At 42.9% G+C, this 21282-nt stretch overlaps 1 protein-coding gene across 1 annotated transcript in view; it reads left to right on the top strand.

Annotated features, from left to right (window-relative positions):
• Positions 1-6097: 6097 nt before the first annotated feature.
• The window catches only part of LOC311231688 (dolichyl-diphosphooligosaccharide--protein glycosyltransferase subunit TUSC3-like), a gene marked incomplete at its 5' end in the record, with an annotated part of 107261 nt that continues 92076 nt past the window's right edge, over positions 6098-21282 (top strand). Inside the window, 3 exons of the mRNA XM_084318316.1 lie at positions 6098-6200; positions 7342-7349; positions 14429-14492. Of these exons, the coding sequence (XP_084174442.1) occupies positions 6098-6200; positions 7342-7349; positions 14429-14492 (175 nt within the window). The remainder of the gene's footprint in view (positions 6201-7341; positions 7350-14428; positions 14493-21282) is intronic.

The following is a 21282-nucleotide window of genomic DNA, read 5'->3' as shown; positions in this document are numbered from 1 at the left end:
GTATGTATCTTTTTTCTCCCACCCACCCACGCCCCCTAATGTACAGTCCTCCCCATCATAATGTATATAATCTCTGTTAGGATCTATGGGTAACAGTACTGTATATTTGCATATCGTATATGTCACAAATGTAACATTACTATATACCTGTATGTCATGTATGTCCCTATGCCATAAATGTTGTGTATGTCATAAATGTCACTATAAATTGAAAATGGGGGACCCTGTTGTAAACAAGACAAACGTCTTTCTCTGGTCTGCATCCCCTTAACTCTTTCAGTGCCACGCCTGGTTTTCCGTTTTACCGCTTGAATGCCACCATCGACGCCAATGTTAACGTTAATATCGCCTAATCTATGTTTTAAATTATGTCTAATCTGCCCATCGCATTATCAAAGACTATTTTCCAGTCAGTGCTGTGAAGACAGATTTTTTTTTATCGCGTCGTTTCCGTTTCAGAGCAGTTAGAAAAGCCCCCGTTTTGATATAAAAAACAGCTCATTCTGGAGCATTCTATGAAAATCGTCTTTTAGTGGAATATTCCACAACGTTGATATTCGTCTGCCTTTTTATGAATCGTTTTCAAATAAACGCTAGATGATCAATATTATACGTGCACGCAAGCACATTACGGCCGCGCACTGATAATCGCTCCGTTGATTTCCTCACAGACTTTTACAGTGAAACCGAAAGAAGACATTTCACAAAACAGCTTATAACTTCATCAAACTTACTCCGATTATCCTACCACTGATAACATAGAGTCCTTACCTGACATCAGATGGTATCCAACTGGTATATTCCAATTCCTGATCACCATTCGAAAAAATCTATACGTGTATGGATCCAACGCGACACAGTAGATCTCCATGATCCGCGGGGATCTGAGGCTCCAGAATTAACTGTGGTAACCCCGGCTGGATCAGTGAACTGGAAAATGTGGAGTACCGGATTTTTTCCCCCATTCATTTTCATTGAGTCCATTCCAAAATCACTTATGTCATCTGGGAGACGACAGGGGGCGCTTTTTTCCACAGTGATCACCGGCGCAGCTCGGCTATACTCGGGTAGGCTCGGGTGATGCAATAATTTTTCAGATCGCAAAAAATAATAATAATAATAATTCCGAGAAATCTCGTGAGTGGCACGCAACCACCTATAAAAAAAACCAAGAAATCTCGTGAGTGGCACTGAAAGAGTTAACAATTGTGTGTATTGAGCCGTACTGTATTGTGCATGCATTACCTTATGGTATTCTTGTTTTTTCTTGACGTTTCTTCTTGACTTGTTTAAAGAAGACGTGTCTCTGTTAAGCACTTTGAGTTGTGTAACTGAGGGGTACAATTCCCTGACTGTATTGATAAGTATGGTATCATTAAACCACTACCGCTTTATGTACTTTAACTACTGGCCATACAGTACACAATATATGAATATGATGAACACTTCCCACAATGAAATCGGTTCCAGTCAAAGGTATTAATCAAGTATTTAATGGAGCAAAAGGTACATATGATACTTATATTACATTTGATTGCACTTGTAAGGCAAATGAGTATTCGTAGGCAAATCAACACTGAATGTCCATTCTCTGGTTACGCAGGAGGCAAGTATACAACCTGGCTCTTAGGGAATTATATCTATGGTACACTTAATGATATAGCGGGATATACTGGAAGGGGTCCTCCCGGTTGTAAGCCGGCAGGGGGGGTAGGAGAGCTGTCGGTAGTAGAACGTCTGGTCAACGATATCTAGGGAGACTTCGAGTACAGAAGACAGTGCGATAGACTCTTGATCCGCAGACGAATACAGCTTGGTTCTCTTGTAGGCTGTAGCTCCACAGTGAAGAAAGCTAGGCGGCCTCAGGCTCTCTGAGCGCCGACTCGACCTTGACTCCTCTCGGGGGTAAATCCAACACTCACAGGCGTCGGCGATTATCCGCTCCACAAATCACAGTACCAAAGCAAATATATATTCCAGCCGCACAGGGCTAAGCAGTCATCGGGTAGGTAATCCAGTGTACATGTCCATTCGGTCCTCGCCTAGATCTCCTCGGATGAAAGCGCCATGTGGTCGGCCCAGCCTGGATAAGAATCTAGCTAACACGAGGAAGCGTTGGAGATGCTGGTCCCTTTAGAACTCTAACCGCACGATGCACCATACACAATAGACTATTATTAACTTGATAGAAATACGTCGCACTCGACGGTACAGTGCCAAACTCTGACAATTCAGTTATTAATTTGCACGCGGTCTCAATGCTATTCTGGGGCCAAACAGGCCATACTTCACCGCACGTCGTATCGTGGGTGAGGCTTCACGTTGGTTACTAAGTTTCTGACTAAGGTGCCTCTGTATTCACTTGCGCCATATTTATATGCACGGTGAACAAATAGTGCCACTCTCATTTCTGTCGCCGTATCCCTGGGCAGGGCCGGGGCTAGTACAGACATGTCTTGTCGGTAACTTTGAACTTGACTCCGGGGGCTGGTCCCCTGGCGCCTGGTCCTTTGTCCAATAGGAGAATGAACTATTATGGGCTATAGTAGGCTAAAGGGATATTCCGTGTATATGTACAAGGAATATACAAGGGATATCAAACGATATACAAATACTATTCAATATATATCAACAAATAAATATATATATACTCGGTTTAATCTGATCCTTCGTAACAAGTTGCACTCTGTGTATGAAAGGTGCTATATAAATGAAGATTATTATTTCTGAAATCTGTTAAATATTGATTGATTGATTGATTGATTGATTGTTATTAACAGATTGCAGAATGAGTACAATACAGTACAGCTCAATACACACAATTGTTAAGGGGATGCAGACCAGAGAAATACGTTCCTCTTGTTTACATCAGGGTCCCCCATTGTCAATTCATCATAACATACATGACATACAGATAGACAATACTGCTACATCTATAGGTTGGGTGGAGGGGGGGGGGGTGGACTGTACATTGGAGGTGGTTGGGTGGGTGGGGGTGTTGGGTAGGCGGGGTGGGGGGGGGGGGGTAACTGTACATTGGATTATCGACGAAACCGAAACAAGTATGCTCCCTTAAAACGCTAACGCTATTTAAAAAATAATACAGTGGAGGTTAAAATAAGAATATGACTTGGCCTGAAAAAAAGTTCAGTCAGGAGATTTGTTTTTTGCTTTAATCCCTGCTCTAATGTAATCTAATATGTGTAGAGCAAGACAGAGTGAGAAAGCTTCTTGCTGAGAGCAGGATGGAAGTTCATCTTCATCCACTCAAACATCTCCTTCTTTCAGAGCCGACCAAAGGACCTTTTAGGACCCAGGAGGTTTTTGAAGCCAGAGTCCCCCGTTCCGTTAGTTTGTCTTTTCAGCATCAGCTCCTGAGGATGTCCCACAACTAATTGTTCATAACTTGTTCACAGAATAACAGGCTTCAGATTTTATCCACAAATCTGCTAAATTAGCTTTCCTCACACACGGCTGTCCCGGGAATGATTTCAGTCCAGTAAACGATCTCTTTGCATCCAGCATAAATATATGAGTGAATATTCTTATGCCAGGGATAATTTTCCTGACATAACTGATAACAGTGTGAAACTGATTTAGAATGATGGGGATTTTGATTTTGTATTTAGTTTCAAGCAACATTCTGTATCATCATGTATCATGGTTAACACTTTGATCGCCATGGGTTAAATTCATAATTTACCATCCCTCGCCAGCTCTATTTGTCTATGGAGAAGTTCCCCTTCTTTGCAGGGCTATAACTTTTTAAATTCTATTGCTAAATTGCCATTATTATGGCCCATTCAATGTCCTATATGTATTGTTCAGGGTGTAGCAACGTTAAACTTTTTCATTCACATATTCATACTAAAATATGGTCTAAAGTATAAGTATGTTTTTTATCGTTTTCTGCAGCTTTCTCCAGAACTTGATTTATAGCTCCAAATGCATTATATTGATGATGAAATACAGTTTGATAGCAATCGGCGCGAGATAAAAAATTTCAACTAGACGTGGTTCTAGAAGTTACTACGTGTCATCTGATGATGACCGGATGGGCGGGGGATCGTTTATAATTCCGTGGGCAGCGTTAGATGATTCATCCAGAGTGGGTCATATGTTCATCATAGCAGTTTATATGGAACACGTTAGAATATAACGCTGAATCTTACCGTGGCTTCCTCGCGCCGCTGGCAGATGAGCGTGGAACAGAATTTTTTCTATTATGGGATGGAGAAATGCCCGATCCATTTCCAGGTTGTATAATAGTATATACGTCCAAATCATGTTGTTTTTTCGAGTTATTTGCACCGATCGATGTTCACTGTGTCAATACGGAGTCTCTCTAACGATAGCGAGTGCCCGGACCACATATGGATGAGCACTACCGGTTCAAAGGCTCATTTCCGGTTGGCGATCTGCCGATCGACCACCAGATGGCGCTCTTGAACCGCTAGAGAGTTGAGTGGAGCTTTGCAGTGTGTCTCAGGGCTCCGGAGGGGAAATATGATTTCGGTCACAGATTTTTGAAATATTGACATCAAAGACGAGTTACGGCGTCTTCGGCAGAATGAGCATGGCTAGGAATGACGTCTTAACTCGTCCCCGGCGATCATAGTGTTAACGATACCCCTGCCCCAAAAAACAACATAAAACTAAAATAAATGCACAACCTGATAACATACATATACAATATACAGCACATATTGGGTGTACTACCCATCTCTACTTCAACGTCACAGTACTGCCCATCCCTACCTCAATGTCACAGTACTACCCATCTCTACCTCAACGTCACAGTATTGTCCATCCCTACCTCAATGACACAGTATTGTCCATCCCTACCTCAATGTCACAGTATTGCCCATCCCTACCTCAATGTCACAGTATTGCCCATCCCTACCTCAATGTCACAGTATTGCCCATCCCTACCTCAATGTCACAGTATTGTCCATCCCTACCTCAATGTCACAGCATTGCCCATCCCTACCTCAATGTCACAGTATTGTCCATCCCTACCTCAATGTCACAGTACTACCCATCTCCCTCAATGTCACAGTACTACCCATCCTTACCTCAATGTCATAAGAGCACCACATTAAGTGTCTACTAACAGAAACAGTACAGAGCAAAGTGTCTACTAACAGAAACAGAGTACAGAGCACCACATTAAGTGTCTATTAACAGAAACAGATTACACTACAGAGCACCACATTAAGTGTCTACTAACAGAAACATAGTATACGCTTCCATCTTACCTCGTCTTTGCAGTGCTTCCACGTGCATCATGTCAATCAATGTATTTCGTAAATCATTGCGTTGATTACGTTGATGCTTCAGGCCAGCTCTAACACACGCACGCACGCGCACACACACACACACACACACACACACACACACACACACACACACACACACACACACACACACACACACACACACACACTTTAGGAACCACTGGAATAGACGACGTAGAGACAACCGGGCGGGTAGTGATCATTCAAAAGGAGATGATACTCTGTTTTCTGGTAAACAGCTCACTTTTGTTTATATTCACATTTCCACCCAGACAGTTTTCTATTGTTGTATTATAGACAAGCTGAATACATGTCCTACCTCATATAGCCTCTACAAAGTCTATGTTGGCTGGGGCAGCCCGGTTCAGCTCACTGTCACCAGCGACATCTGATGGTTAAAGCGTGAACGCACTCAAACAGCAGGTCTGAGATCAGTGTGACGTGCAACACTTGGTGCTTCCAATCACAACAAGCTCCAACTTCCATGCCTAGCAACATTAGCTAGCTAGCTAGCTACACAGTATGGTTATATCGTATATCCAGAACATTACCGTTGCTTCAAGCTGAAGTGATGCAGGTGAGGCAGCTGGAGCACGGCTTGGTGGCCTGGAGCACGGACTACCTCACCAACAGACTGCACGTCAGACTGCACGACAGTCATTCTGATGTGCTGGTGAGCAACACCGGCGCCCCCAAAGGAACTGTCCAGTTCACCCTTTACACCTCTGACTTCTGCCACAACTCGAGCAGGTGCCACCTGCAGAAGTTATCTAATGACTCCTCCACTGACAACAATGACGATGAGTATAGAGCCTTGGTGGAGCTTTGTAGGGTGGAGCGACAGCAACCACCTCCAAGTCAACATCAACAAGACCAAGGAGCTGGTGGTGGACTACCGGAGAGGCAAGAAGAGCCGACCCTGACTCCCATCACCATCCGGGGGGACACAGAAGCCTTCTACAGGAAGGGACAGAGCAGGCTGCAGTCGTTTTACCTGCTGCAGACTGCTGCAGTCGTTTTACCAGTCTGTAGTAGTCAGCGTCCTACAGCGTCCTACTGAGGAAGGCTAGCTATGTGGTGGGAGTCAAGCTGGTCAGACTAGAGGTGGAGGCAGAGAGGAGGATGAGAAGGAAGCTGGTCGCTATCCTGGAACCCCTCCCACCCCCTCTATGAGGAGCTAGTCAAGACGCGGAGCACGTTCAGCTGAAGTTGTCTGAAGTTTATGCAATTTTTTATTTTGTCAATTTGTGTGCTGATTTTATGCCCATGTAAATTTTTATTTTCTTTAAAAAAAAGTTATACTAATTGCTGTGGTGCACTCTGGACTGAGAGTACTATGTAGATAGCTATTAATATTTATTATTGTTATATTGTAGAAATGTGTGCATTGAAATGTCTGTAAAGTCTCGAAAGTCTTGACTACATTGAAAATGAGGGTGACCTCAATTGTAATTTCGAGAATAAATAAAGGTTGATGATGAACTACACGCACACACACACATATACTGTACACATTCACATATACACACACCCATACATCTACACATACACACACACACACACACACACACACACACACACACACACACACACACACACACACACACACACACAGTATGAGTACAGTACGAGAGCTTGACATGTCCTATATGCATGTCAGCATATCAGCAGGGTGAGTGTGTATTAGAAGAGACAGCTGCTCCGAGCCATGAGACTAACAGTGTGTGTGTGTGTGTGTGTGTGTGTGTGTGTGTGTGTGTGTGTGTGTGTGTGTGTGTGTGTGTGTGTGTGTGTGTGTGTGTGTGTGTGTGAGAGTGAATGAATGAATGAATGAATGAATGAATGACTTTATTTGACAATATAAAAAAAAATAAACATGTGACAGAAGAGCACAGTCAGGATATACTGCCAAGGATGAAACACAAACAAGCTCAGAGCTGTGTGTGTCTGTGTGTGTGTGTGTGTCTGTGTGTGTGTGTGTGTGTGTGTGTGTGTGTGTGTGTGTGTGTGTGTGTTTGTGTTTGTGTTTGTGTTTCTTGTTCAGTGAACAGTGTAAGTGGGTAATGGATTAGATCATATGACCATATGTTTTTTCTTTTGATTAAGTGTATTTTTAATACTGTTTTGACAACCGGCGTGACCCCTCGCTCTCTTTCATTTTCTCCCTCTCTCTATTTCACTTTCTCCCTCTCTCTATCTCTCCCTTTCACTTTCTCCCTCTCTCTATTTCACTTTCTCCCTATCTTTCTTTATCTCTCGCTCTCCTTCACTTTCTTTCTCTCTCTATCTCTCTCTCTCTCTCTCTCTCTCTCTCTCTCTCTCTCTCTCTCTCTCTCTCTCTCTCTCTCTCTCTCTCTCTCTCTCTCTCTCTCTCTCTCTCTCTCTCTCTCTCTCTCTCTCTCTCTCTCTCTATCTATCTATCTATCTCTCTATATCTCTATCTCTCTAACACACTCTCTCTCTTCCTCTCACACACTATCTTCCTCTCTCTCTCTGTCTTTTGTCTTGTGTTTGTGTATGTTCAAGTTTCAAGTTTGTGTATTATTTGTCACAAATAAAATACACATACTTTACATTGAAATGCCTTGTTCTGTATGTGTGTTTATATGTGTGTGTAATAGTCACATTGTGTGTCTGTGTGTGTTAGGGGTGTAACGGTACACAAAAACCACGGTACGGTACGTACCTCGGTTTTGAAGTCACAGTTCGGTACGAGTTTTCGGTACAGTGGGGGGAAATTTGGCTTTCCATGTTCCACTCAGGGGTGATGTAGTGTGCAGTAACTAATTGTACTTGTAGGGCTGTCAACGAATATTCTATATTGAAATTAATAATCGACTTGTAATATTTTTTTTATAATAATAATAATTATATTAGATTGTGAAAAAAACAGCCCCCGGTGGGCGGTCGTTAGTGGTTAACATACCGTTGTATTCATTCGGTACACTACACAGCCGTTCGGTACGGTACGGTACACACTGAAACTGTTCGGTTCGGTACGGATACGCGTACCTTTACACCCCTAGTGTGTGTGTGTGTGTGTGTGTGTGTGTGTGTGTGTGTGTGTCTCACTGAGTGGGCTGACAGGTCAACACAAGCCTAGAGACACATTTACAATCTGACGAGAATATAATAATAATAATAATTCATTTAATTTATATAGCGCTTCTCAATAACCCGAAGTCGCTGACAGTAGTCGGGAGCAGGGGTACAAACAAAGAAACGAAAGCAAAGAAACAAAAACAAAACAACAAATAAACAAAAACAAAAGGAACATGAGACCATGGGGGGAACGGGGGAGACAGCCTGATGGCACAAAAAAAGACTGGAGACATATCAATCAGGTTGGAGGGGAGGGGGGGGGTTTAGGGGTGGGGGGGGTTGAAGGCAAGGGAGAACAGGTGGGTTTTGAGGCGAGCTTTGAAGGTGGAGAGTGTAGGGGAGTCTCTGATGGACTGGGGGAGGGAGTTCCAGAGTCGGGGTGCAGTGCGAGAGAAGGCCCGATCTCCGAAGTTTTTAAGCTTGGATGTCGGGACAGTGAGGGAGGCAGTGGAGGAGGACCGGAGGGAACGGGTGGGGCGGTAGGGGAGAAGGAGATCAGTCAGGTAGGGGGGGGCCAGGCTGTGGAGGGCTTTGAAGGTGAGGAGTAGTGTTTTAAAGTTAATGCAGTGTTTGATCGGGAGCCAGTGGAGGGAGTGGAGGACAGGAGTGATGTGTTCGCGAGACCGGGTGTTAGTGAGGAGGCGGGCGGCTGAATTTTGGACCATTTGCAGTTTATGGAGGGAGCGGGAGGTGATACCAGTGAGGAGGGAGTTGCAGTAGTCCAGGCGGGAGGAGATGAAGGCGTGAATGAGGGATTCAGCAGCGGGGGGGGAGAGGCAGTGACGGATTTTTGCGATGTTGCGGAGGTGAAAGTAGGATGTTTTCACGATGGAGCGGACGTGGGGGTCAAATGAGAGGGTGGGGTCAAGGAGGACACCAAGGTTGCGGACTAGGGGGGAGGGGGTGATGGTGGAGTCGTTGATGGTGAGTGTGATGGGTCCGGATCTGGTGAGGGTGGTTTTGGTGCCAATGATGAGAAGTTCAGTCTTGTCACTGTTCAGTTTGAGGAAGTTGTGGGTCATCCAAGTTTGGAGTTCGGTGATGCATGATTCGATGTGACTGAGGGGTGGGCTGTGGGGGGATTGTGTACTGATGTAGATTTGGGTGTCGTCAGCGTAACAGTGGAAGTTGAGGTGGTATTTGCGGATGATGTGACCAAGGGGGAGAATGTAGCAGATGAAGAGCAGGGGGCCAAGGACTGAGCATTGGGGGACCCCCTGTGTGACTGGGGAGGGGGAGGAGGTGTGGCCAGAGAGGGAGATGAATTGGTGTCTGTCAGTGAGGTAGGAGGAGAACCAGTCAAGTGCTGTGCCCTCAACACCCAGTTGGTGCAGCCTTTGGAGGAGGATGGAGTGACACACTGTGTCAAAGGCTGCACTGAGATCGAGTAGGATCAGGATGTTGAGGGCACAGGAGTCAGCGGAGATGAGGAGGTCGTTGATGACCTTTACCAGTGCAGTTTCGGTGCTGTGAGCGGGACGGAAGCCAGACTGAAGGGGTTCATAGAGGGTGTTGGACTGGAGATGGGAGTGGAGTTGGGAGGCAGCAATACGTTCCAGTGTTTTTGAGAAAAAAGGAAGATTGGATATGGGGCGGTAGTTGGAGAGGCTGGATGGGTCAAGAGTGGGTTTTTTGAGGACAGGGGTGACAGCGGCGAGTTTGTAGGGGGAGGGGACGTGGCCTAGGGATAGTGACTGGTTGAAAAGGGCGGTGAGGTGGGGGATGAGAGCAGGGAGGCAGGCTTTGGTGAGAGTAGTGGGTAGGGGGTCAAGGGAGCAGGTAGTGGTCTTGGAGGTAGTCATGAGGTCCATGATGAAGGAGGAGTCAACTGGGGCGAAGGCAGTAAAAGGGGTTGGAGGGATGGAGTCAGGTGGGGGAAAAATGTTGGTGGGGGGGGCGAGGGTGGGGGAATTGGCGATGCGGGCACTCAGTGAGCTGTTGATTAAAGATACTTTATTATTGAAGAAGAGGAGAAACGAGTTGCAGAGGTCAGGGGAGGAGAGTGAGTTATTGTCCGGGGGTTGTAGGGGTTTCTTGACAGTGGAGAAGAGGGTCCGGGGGTTGCGGTTGCTGCTGTTGATGATGGTGGAGTAGTGGGCAGATTTGGCAGCTTGGAGTGCATCACGGTAGGAGGAGACGTGCTGTTTGTGGAGGTCGGCGTGGATGGTGAGGCGGGTTTTTTTATAGAGGAGAGAAAGGAGGTATAGAGAGATAAACATGCAGTAGATAGTAAGAGAGAAACTACATTGCCATTATGGCTCCCTTGTATATCAGTTTCCATCATATCAAGGCAAAAGATAGCATTCAGTGTGAAACCGGGCGTCCATTTTTGCTTCAGCTTTTTAAACAGCCTTTTTGTCTTCATTTCTGGTGCAGAGATTTTATTCACAAAGAAAATGAGGCGGGCAGGGGCGCTCCAGTAGCACATCATGTATCGCGCTGCGTCGCGAAGCGGCCGTCCCGGGTCCGCTTCCCACTCCCGGTGACTTCCATTTGTCGCATGTCCTCCCCCTCTTCTCCCGTTCATCCTCTCCTCATCTGTTGGTCATGTCTGACCATGAAAAGCGATAAACGCTAAAAAATGTATTTGTCCTTCTCCCTATTTGTTTGTACATGGGTGGACATTTGAGTATTTTTTCAACCTATCATGTATACTCCTGCTGCTGGCATGGAGAGAGGAATGTTTTGTCACATATCAAGTACTAGGGGAGATACATGTGGATTATGTCTCAATATACTGTGTATATGTACTGTATGTATATATGTATATATATATTTCCTTTTTCTATATTTCTGTATCTGTATTATACTATTATTCTATTGTGCTTCTATTTAATTTAGTTTATATCTCATTTTATTTATTTTTATTTACATTGGCCACTGGCTGTGGAACTGGGTAGATTCCAAGGTAAACATGAGGAGGGGCGGTTGTGTGTTCTATGTGATCTGGGAATGGTGGAGGATGCATATAATTTTGTTTTTCACTGCCCCTTGTACACCGATTTGAGGAGGGCTTTATTTGAGAAAATTCTTTGTAAATCCGGATTTTTTTTGGCAGTCTGAGAGTTGTATGTTGAGTTGTTTTTTTTGTGGAGGAGATTTTCAGTTTTGCAGGATTTTTGGAGAAAGCATGGCACTTGAGGCAAAACACATTATATCCTATATAATTGTATATGAATTATTCTTGTTTATTTGTTTACATACATTGTTTACAGCTTGTTATATTATGTTTTCTTTTGTTTTCTTTTTTTGTGGCCATCTTGGTATATATGCTTACTGTCAAGTATACTATATATTAATATTGATAAAACATCAATCAATAAATCAATCAAAATGTACAGCCATGGCCTATTTATTTTCATAATTATATTCTATTGTGCTTCTATCTTAACCTGTTAAGCTGTAGCCCTATTTTCTGAAATTTTGCCTAAAGGTACATGCCTAAGTAAATGGAAGATTGCTCCACTTCTACAAGGTCAATGTGCATGTTCTTGGTATCTAGGAACATCTAGGCACCTGGGGGTATGTTTTCTCAGTGTCAGAAATATTGTGTATGTTACTAGGCTTGAGTAAATTGTAATAAAAAAAGGAGAATATAAATTATGATTTTATTTAGCATCTGTGCCGGTGAATAACACCATGAAAACATTGAGCTAAGCAAATGAATAAAGGGAAGATGATTAAACAGAAGGATTTGTAGATACAGTAATAAATTAGAATCCATTTTAATTATGAATTAATATTTGACTTTGAACTTGACCTTGACCTTGGCCAAATCATACATCTATGGATAGGGAAAAGGCTCCTCTTTCCAATGGCAGTGTCTGGATTTAGTCATTTCCTCACAGTTTTACGATAAAATAGATATAATTAGAATTTGTTTTATACATTCTTATTTTCGGTAAATCTTATAAAACATTGGTAAACATGAAAATATACACTTCGACTGCTGTTTTGATATGGTTTATGGTTATTTACTCTTGGATAAAAAAATTATTTAATGAAGAAAATAAAAACATTCGCGATTTACGACACGCCACTTTGCCGACCTCTAGCGGCTCGGGTGTGCATTTCTTTTAATACAAAATATAGATAGAATTAAAGCCTTATTTGTTGCCTGTCGATTGCCCTTCCAGGTGACAAAATCTGTTCAGCGGTTCTCGAGTTACATGCCGATATGTGAGGCATATGCCAAAGTACACATTACCACCCCCGACTCCCGGGGCTCTAGCTCCGTCAATCATTTGGTGATCTCGAATTTTTTTTTACCGGGTTGTAGCCAATGAGTGTGGCTTTCCAATGATACCCCACATGGGGATCTAACATGGTCTCTATTGATCGATTTATGATAAAGAAAAGCAGGGTCCCCTTAAGCCTTTATTGCTGTCAGTCTTTGACAAGGCAACACGCATGTCATCCTCAAGGCTCAACTTGGCCCTATATTTTGTTTTCAGAGCTGTCATGGATGAAAAGCCAGCTTCACACAGATATGTGGTGCTGAATGGTATCAACACCGTAACTGCTGCATCATGAGATACTTGGTACTCAGCACCACACTCTGAAACTAGAGTTTGTGTCAGGAAGCTTTGTCTCAATGTTGTCTGTAACGTTTTTTTTTATCGAGAGTAACTTGGTGATCCTTTTCTGTGTTTTATTAAATAATGATATTTATGGGGGGGGGGGGGGGGGGGGTAGTTTATGATGCTTTGATTGCCAGTAACGGCATTCGTGTTGAACACTACAGAAGCCGATCAGCTGGATGGATATGAAAACATTGTTGGATCAAGCTAAAATTGATGTCAGATAGTCCTTACCTGTGGTCGGTGGTATTCCAAAAAGAATATTCCAATTGTCTGATCGTGATTTCCAGTATCGGTGTCTATCTGGTCCCGGACATAATTTGGCACAACTTTTGGATTGAGTGTGCCAGATGCGTTTCGAATAGGTAGGATGAAGCGACTAACTCGGCTCCGTCTAAATATAGCGCCAGGAGACATTTGAGAGTAACACAGAGTTAGATATAAGGTTTCAAAGGTTGGGCGACACTGCCATCTGGCAGGATGTGGCCGGTATTGCACTTTGGCAATCTCAAAATCCTTTCATATGGCAACACCGAGGTCAATGGATGAATAATGAATGAAAATAGCGAATAAAAGAAAAAACTACCAAAACCGAGGTATCTCGGGTTCTGGTCTCCAACGCATGGTGAGTTAACCCGAGATATCGCTGGTCTGGCAATTAAAGAGTTAACAGGTTAATTTAGTTCATATTCCATTTGATTTTATTCCACCTTTTTATTTGAGTATCTGTACGCTATTGTCGTACCGAAATCGACCAAAGCAAATTCCTTGTGAAAACTAGTTGGCAATAAAGACCTTTCTGATTCTGATTCTGATTCTGATCTGTATTGTTCAAGAGAAGTAATGGATCGTAACAGCAAAAAAGGGAAAATGAGACTATAATAATAATTTGCTGCTCCCCTGATCTCACTCTCCTACCTTCATTCATACCGTGGATGCTTTTAAAAAGGGCCTCAAAACACATCTTTTTAATAGAGCCTTTTGTTGATTTTTATCTAGTTTTAGTTCCACACACTTTATGTTCTTTTACTCTTTTACTAGTTTTAGCCCTTCTTATTATTTTATGTTCTTTTACTCTTTCTAGTTTGAGCCCTTCTTATTTTATGTTATTTTACTCTTTTACTAGTGTTAGCCCTACTTATTTTATGTTATTTTTTTACTCTCTTACTAGTTTTTCTGTTATTCTACACTAAGCGCCTTGAGATTTGTTCCACTAATATAAAGCGCCATTACAAATCAAATATATTATTATTATTATTATTATTATTATTATTATTATTATTATTATTATTATTATTATTATTATTATTATTATTATTATTATTATTATTATTCTTTGTGGCCCTCTTTGGTCCTCTGTGTCAAACTGGAGTGTCCCGTTTGCAGTGAGGTTCTGCCAAATTGCAATTATAACAATGTTTGACAGAGATCTCTCCCTCTCTCCAACAGAGCTACATCCACGGCAGCAGTCAAGCGCAGTTTGTAGCGGAGTCCCACATCATCCTCCTGCTGAGTATCCTTTTACGCTGACGACACCACCGTCTCTACGCGCGCGCGCGCGCGTGTGTGTGTGTGTGTGTGTGTGTGTGTGTGTGTGTGTGTGTGTGTGTGTGTGTGTGTGTGTGTGTGTGTGTGTGTGTGTGTACTTATGTGTGCATTTATCCGATCAACAGCAACAAGAAGTGTCTTATCTGCTGTGATAGCTGTCAAATTGTGTTTTTCTCTCCGCCTAGAGACCAGTTTTATTATCTTGCCAGGCTGCTTGTGTACGTGTGTGTGTGTGTGTGTGTGTGTGTGTGTGTGTGTGTGTGTGTGTTTTAGGGCTGATAAATGTGCACACTGTGTGTGTCAGGGCTTCTCAAAAGCGGTAAGATGACTGTGCGGTCGATGCATGTCAACTATAAACAGGTTCAGGAGCGGCTGCAGCTAAATGAAAATATATATATATGTGTGTGTGTGTGTAATGGTAGTGTTTAGTTATAATCACCATGTCGCCCACCCCTAGGCCTCATGGGAAATAGGAAAGCAGAGGCCACACCTGCTGCTCAGCGATGTTTGTCCACAGTATAGGTGTGTGTGTGTGTGTCTGCTGATGTACTGTACCTGTGTGTGTTAATATGTGCATCTGTATATGTCTGTGCCTGTGTATGATCACACAAGCAGAAACAGGTGTGTGTGTGTGTGTGTGTTGGAAGATACCCATCACTGCATCTGCTGTTGACCAATGGGTTTGTACACACACACACACACACACACACACACACACACACACACACACACACACACACACACACACACACACACACACACACACACACACACACACACACACACACACACACACACACACACACACACATACACACAGAAACACAGACAGGTTGTTCTGATCACAGATGAACACACTCTCTTTCTTCATCACATTCATCCCTCTCAATTTCTTCTCTATTTCTCTCCATCTCTGTATTTCTGTATCTCTCTATCTCTCTCAATATCTCTCTCTTTCTATCTCTCTCTCTCAATCTCTCTCTTTCTATCTCTCTATCTGGCTCTCTATTTCGCTCACTCTCAATCTAACGGAACGTAGACCAATCTCAGTCACTCTCTTTGTCTGGGACCAAATTCGGTCACGCCCCATTTTGTGCGACATCCAGGTTTTTTTACCGTCAGCGTTTGGGAATTTCATGTCGACAGGTAGATGAAGTGAAATTATACTTATTTTAGAATATATATATATATCAAATTTCATGAGTATTCATCTATATTTAGTAGGGATGTCCGATATTATCGGCATACCGATATTATCGGCCGATATTGGCATTAAAATGTGATATCAGAAAATATCGGTATTGGTAAAAAAAATTATTTTTTTACATTTCTATAACCTTTATTTAACCAGGCAAGCAAGTAAGAACAAATTCTGATTTAATTTATTGTCAAAAGTATGCATAATGTTGTGTTAATTCCACAACAAGAGATATGTAATGTTAATTACCTGAAATTATTCAGTTTTTTTGGGGGGGAAACCCTGCATATCGGTATCGGTTGATATCGGTATCGGAAATTAAGAGTTGGACAATATCGGTAAATCGGTATCGGTAAAAACGCCAATATCGAGCATCCCTAATATTTAGTCATCTAAAGACTATTAGATATGAACCTATGTACCAGTAAAAAGTGGGAATATCTAGAATGTGTTTTGGGCGACGGTGTTTACACGTGTGCGGGTAGCCTCTCAATTTAACGTTATAGACAACACTTTCTGTTGTCAGTAGATGGCAGCATTGGTTTAAAAGGTGAAAATGAATTAATGTTATGACTACAAAATGAATACAATTCCCAAGACCTTTAGCACCTAGTTCACAGGTCACTGGTCAGCGCCGGATTAGGAAAACGCGATCTGAACAGCGTTAAACTATTAATGGGACCTGAGTACAGTGATCGAGAATGGTCACCTAATTATCTTAACAAACGTGCATCATTAGCATTATGTTTGTTGTCTAAAGGGAAACATAATGGTACAATTTAAGATTTGAATGTTATCCGCATATAAAGGACAAATAAAACATCGTTAATTTGTAAGAAACCTCAATGAAAACGGCGCAGGGTAAGTTATATTCGCTATTGTTATGAAAATGTGATAGAATCCTATAAAAATGTGGATGCATTTGGTCACCGTGACGTTATCTCTGTCTCTCTCTTTCTCTCTCTCTCTATGTCTCGTTCTTTCTCCCTCTCTTTTCTGTTTCCCGCTATCTTAATCTCTCTTTCTCCCTCTCTTTCTCTCTCTCGTCTCTCTCCCTCTCTCTTTCTCCCTCCTTTCTGTTTCCCTCAATATCTCAATCTCTCTATCTCTCTTTATCTCTCTCCCATTTCATTGTATTTGTTGGGGCGTTCTCACATCTGCAGCTTCCCAGTGGACACAACCTTTTCTCCCTGCAATCTGTCTCTGTCTCACACACACACACACACACACGCACACGCACATGCACACACACACACACACACACACACACACACACACACACACACACACACACACACACACACACACACACACACACACACACACACACACACACACACACACACACACACACACATTCGAATCAATACCCATGTGCACATGAACACACAACACACAGAGGTATGCGGCCAAAACCGCGGACATACCCCAACACACACAACACACATACATGCACACAGACATACTGTACATATGTACACACAAACATACTAGTACATGCACAAATAAACACACTCACACATAAACACACACACACATGAACATGCGGTTCCTACATTGCAGTAGTAATAGAGAAACTACATTGCCATTATGGCTCCCTTGTATATCAGTTTCCACCATATCACGGCAAAATATAGCATTCAGTGTGAAACCGGGCGTCCATTTTGGCTTCAGCACACACACACATACACACGTACATACACACACACACACACACACACACACGCACGCACGCACGCACACACACACACACACACACACACACACACACCTCCTACCCCCTACACACACACACACACACACACACACACATATACACACACACACACACACACACACACACACACACACACACACACACACACACACACACACACAGTTACATGATGCATCTCATCCTGCGATTAGCAGACAGGCACACAGAGACCCAGATAGCCAGGTAGTCTTACCTGCAGGGAACAGGCTGTCTCCAGATCAGTCACATTGTTCCACCATGTTCCAGGTAGTCTTACCTGCAGGGAACAGGCTGACCACAGATCAGTCACTGTGTTCCACCATGTTCCAGGTACAGTAGTCTTACCTGCAGGGAACAGGCTGTCTCCAGATCAGTCACAGTGTTCCACCATGTTCCAGGTAGTCTTACCTGCAGGGAACAGGCTGTCTCCAGATCAGTCACATTGTTCCACCATGTTCCAGGTAGTCTTAACTGCAGGGAACAGGCTGACCACAGATCAGTCACTGTGTTCCACCATGTTCCAGGTACAGTAGCCTTACCTGCAGGGAACAGGCTGTCTCCAGATCAGTCACAGTGTTCCACCATGTTCCAGGTAGTCTTACCTGCAGGGAACACGCTGTCTCCAGATCAGTCACAGTGTTCCACCATGTTTCAGGTAGTCTGACCTGCAGAGAACAGGCTGACCACAGATCAGTGTTTCTAACAGAACAGGGGGACGTCTCACTTTAACGTGCAACACAACTCGCTTTGTGGCTCTCCATACAATCGTGACCCTGGGGTTCAAAATGTTGGTCATGTGATATCTCTCCTGTTGTCTGATAGGATAAAAAAAAACATGCTGGCTTCTTCGACGCTCCACATTCTCGACGACACAGAGAGCAGAGCGTGTTTCAACGTCGCAAGTGTCTTAATTTTGAACAGATGTATGGCGTGTTTCAAGCTGGTTCTCAACCGTCTCATAGCAACAGCTGGAGCACTGGCTAGCACTGTGTCCAATGAACACACACACACACATGCATGCACACACACACACACACACACATGCATGCGCGCACACACACGCAGACCTCAGCTGTGTGCCTTTTATTCATGGTTATTAAAAACCTTTCTCTTCCAGTTTTAATCACACTGCTTTGTTTATACTGGACTGGCCCAGACAAACACAACAACCACACACACACAACCACAACCACAACCACAACCACAACCACACACACACACACACACACACACACACACACACACACACACACACACACACACACACACACACACACACACACACACACACACACACACACACACACACACACACACACACACACACACACACACACACACACACACATTGAGGTCAGGTGGACATAACAACACTCCCCCAATGCACCAGCTTTCCAGAACCCGTCCTGTTGGATTTGGATGCCCTCCTGCTGGCTCCATCCAGAACTGAGCCCCATCACTATGGGCCTGTTCTTCACTGAAGGGGAAATATGTTAACCAGTCACTTTAGTCAGGTAACAGATGCCTTATCCACAGTGACTCACAACAAAGCACAACAATAGAATGGGCTCACATTCTACTAGCACCAAAATAGCAAATAGATGGATAGATAGAGATTGATAGATTGATAAAAATAAAAGATTGATAGATAGTACAGTATGATAGGTCGATAGATAGAGATATAGAGATAGAAATATCGCGAATAGATAGATACGGTGTGATTAGATATTAGGGAGGTGTTGTCTGACGTCACTGGTTGTTCCACCCGTATAGGGATTTATCATTGGGAAAATGGATTATCGGCTATTATAACAATTCTGCCGCATGAACATTGGCAAGCTTTCCATTTTTGCACAAAATGAGTTCCCTTCTACCACTAACATTATTGTTTAAGCATTTTTGGTTGAAATAAAGGTAGTTATAAGGTTTTTAATTTGTCGTAAAAAAAGAACTACACTTACCAGTAGGCAGCCTGTTGTTCAGTACGCTATGCTATTGGCCTGTTAGACTGTCGCATTATCCCTGTCACGGCCAGCTGACCAAGCTAGCTAGCTAACGTTAACGTTACCCCGCTAATTATGTCTACTGTCGTGAACCGTGAATAACGTTGTTATTTTGCTACCTTTACGATTAATTGCGAATATTTTCATGTTGAGCTATAGATTGTGGATGAATACGCACAGAAAGGTACACCATGCCAACGTTAATGCTTTATTTATCTAAAACGAGCCAATTTAGAAATGGTCAATGGGGAAATGCATTAACACATTAACTGCCACAGAGTTTGCCCGTCTCATACCACTCTCTGCCACCACTCTAAGCCTATGGAGATGTTCACCTTCTTTGCAGGGCTATAACTTTTTAAATTGTATTGCTAAATTGACATTACTATGGCCCATTCAACATCGAATATCTATCGTTCAGGATGTAGGAACGTTATACTTTTTCATTCATATGAAAATACCGTCTAGAATATAAATATGTTTTTATCGTTTTCTGCAGTAATTCCTAGAATGTGAGTTATAGGCATAAACGCATATATAGATGATCAACTGCCGTTTGTTGCCGATACACACTATATAAAAAATGTCAACTGTACATGATCCTAAACAATGATCCTAAATAATAATAATAATAAACGCCCAAATCATATCGATTATTGAGTTATGGCAGCGATCCATATACACGGATGTGTGTCTAGAGTCCCGCAACAATATGTGAGTGCCGGACGCATTTCCCAGATGCACGGAGATCACCAGAGATCCATCCACCAGGCGGCAGTATTGAAGCGTTGCAGAGTTGTGCAGGCTCCCACTGTATCAGCCGAGGCTGGGTGAGGGAATTATGAATACCATGGCGAAAAAATGAAATATGATATCAATAACGGAAAAACCGAAAATGACGTAACCACTATACCTCCCTATAGATAGGCAGATAGATATATAATACAAATACATCTACAAATGAATACATCTACAAATAAATGCATCCTACAAGTAAATACATCTACAAATAAATAGATCTATAGAATAAATACTACAATAATAATATATAAATACATCCATAGAAAACAAATGTACAAATACATAGAAAGCACTGTACTGTAGGCAATGTTTATGTGAGCTCTTGCACCTAAAGGAGCTTCATTCAGGTTCAGATCTTCTATAAACCTTGTTTTGGGTGCAAGGGCTCACACACACCACATGACCTCATAAGCCACATGCATTGTCTATGGAGCAGCCTCAGCTTTTACATCCCAGTGACATCACTGAGTGGAGGGTTCTCTCTCTGATGTCTAGCTTTAGGAGAGTGTGTTAACTGACTGAACTGTCCTGAGGCACAGGAAGAACATACTGACTGAACTGTGCTGGAGCACAATAAGAACATACTGACTGAACGTTCCTGGAGCACAGGAAGAACATACTGACTGAACTGTGCTGGAGCACAATAAGAACATACTGACTGAACGGTCCTGGAGCACAGGAAGAACATACTGACTGAAGTGTCCTGAGACACAGGAATAACATACTGACTGAACTGTCCTGAGACACAGGAAGAACATACTGACTGAACTGTCCTGAGACACAGGAAGAACATACTGACTGAACTGTCCTGAGACACAGGAAGAACATACTGACTGAACTGTCCTGATACACAGGAAGAACATACTGACTGAACTGTCCTGAGACACAGCCAAGGTGATTTAAAAAACGACCAGCCAGGCAGATCTTTTACCAGCCAAAAATTCAAAAACGCATTTGTGTGACATATATATAAAAAAAATTCAGTACATTTCAAGTAGATAAAGAGTTAAATAAGAGG

The sequence above is a fragment of the Notolepis coatsorum genome (genome assembly GCF_963971535.1).
Source record: "Notolepis coatsorum genome assembly, chromosome: 7".
In the NCBI taxonomy this organism is placed as follows: domain Eukaryota; kingdom Metazoa; phylum Chordata; class Actinopteri; order Aulopiformes; family Paralepididae; genus Notolepis; species Notolepis coatsorum.
This window is presented reverse-complemented; position numbering and strand designations above follow the sequence as displayed.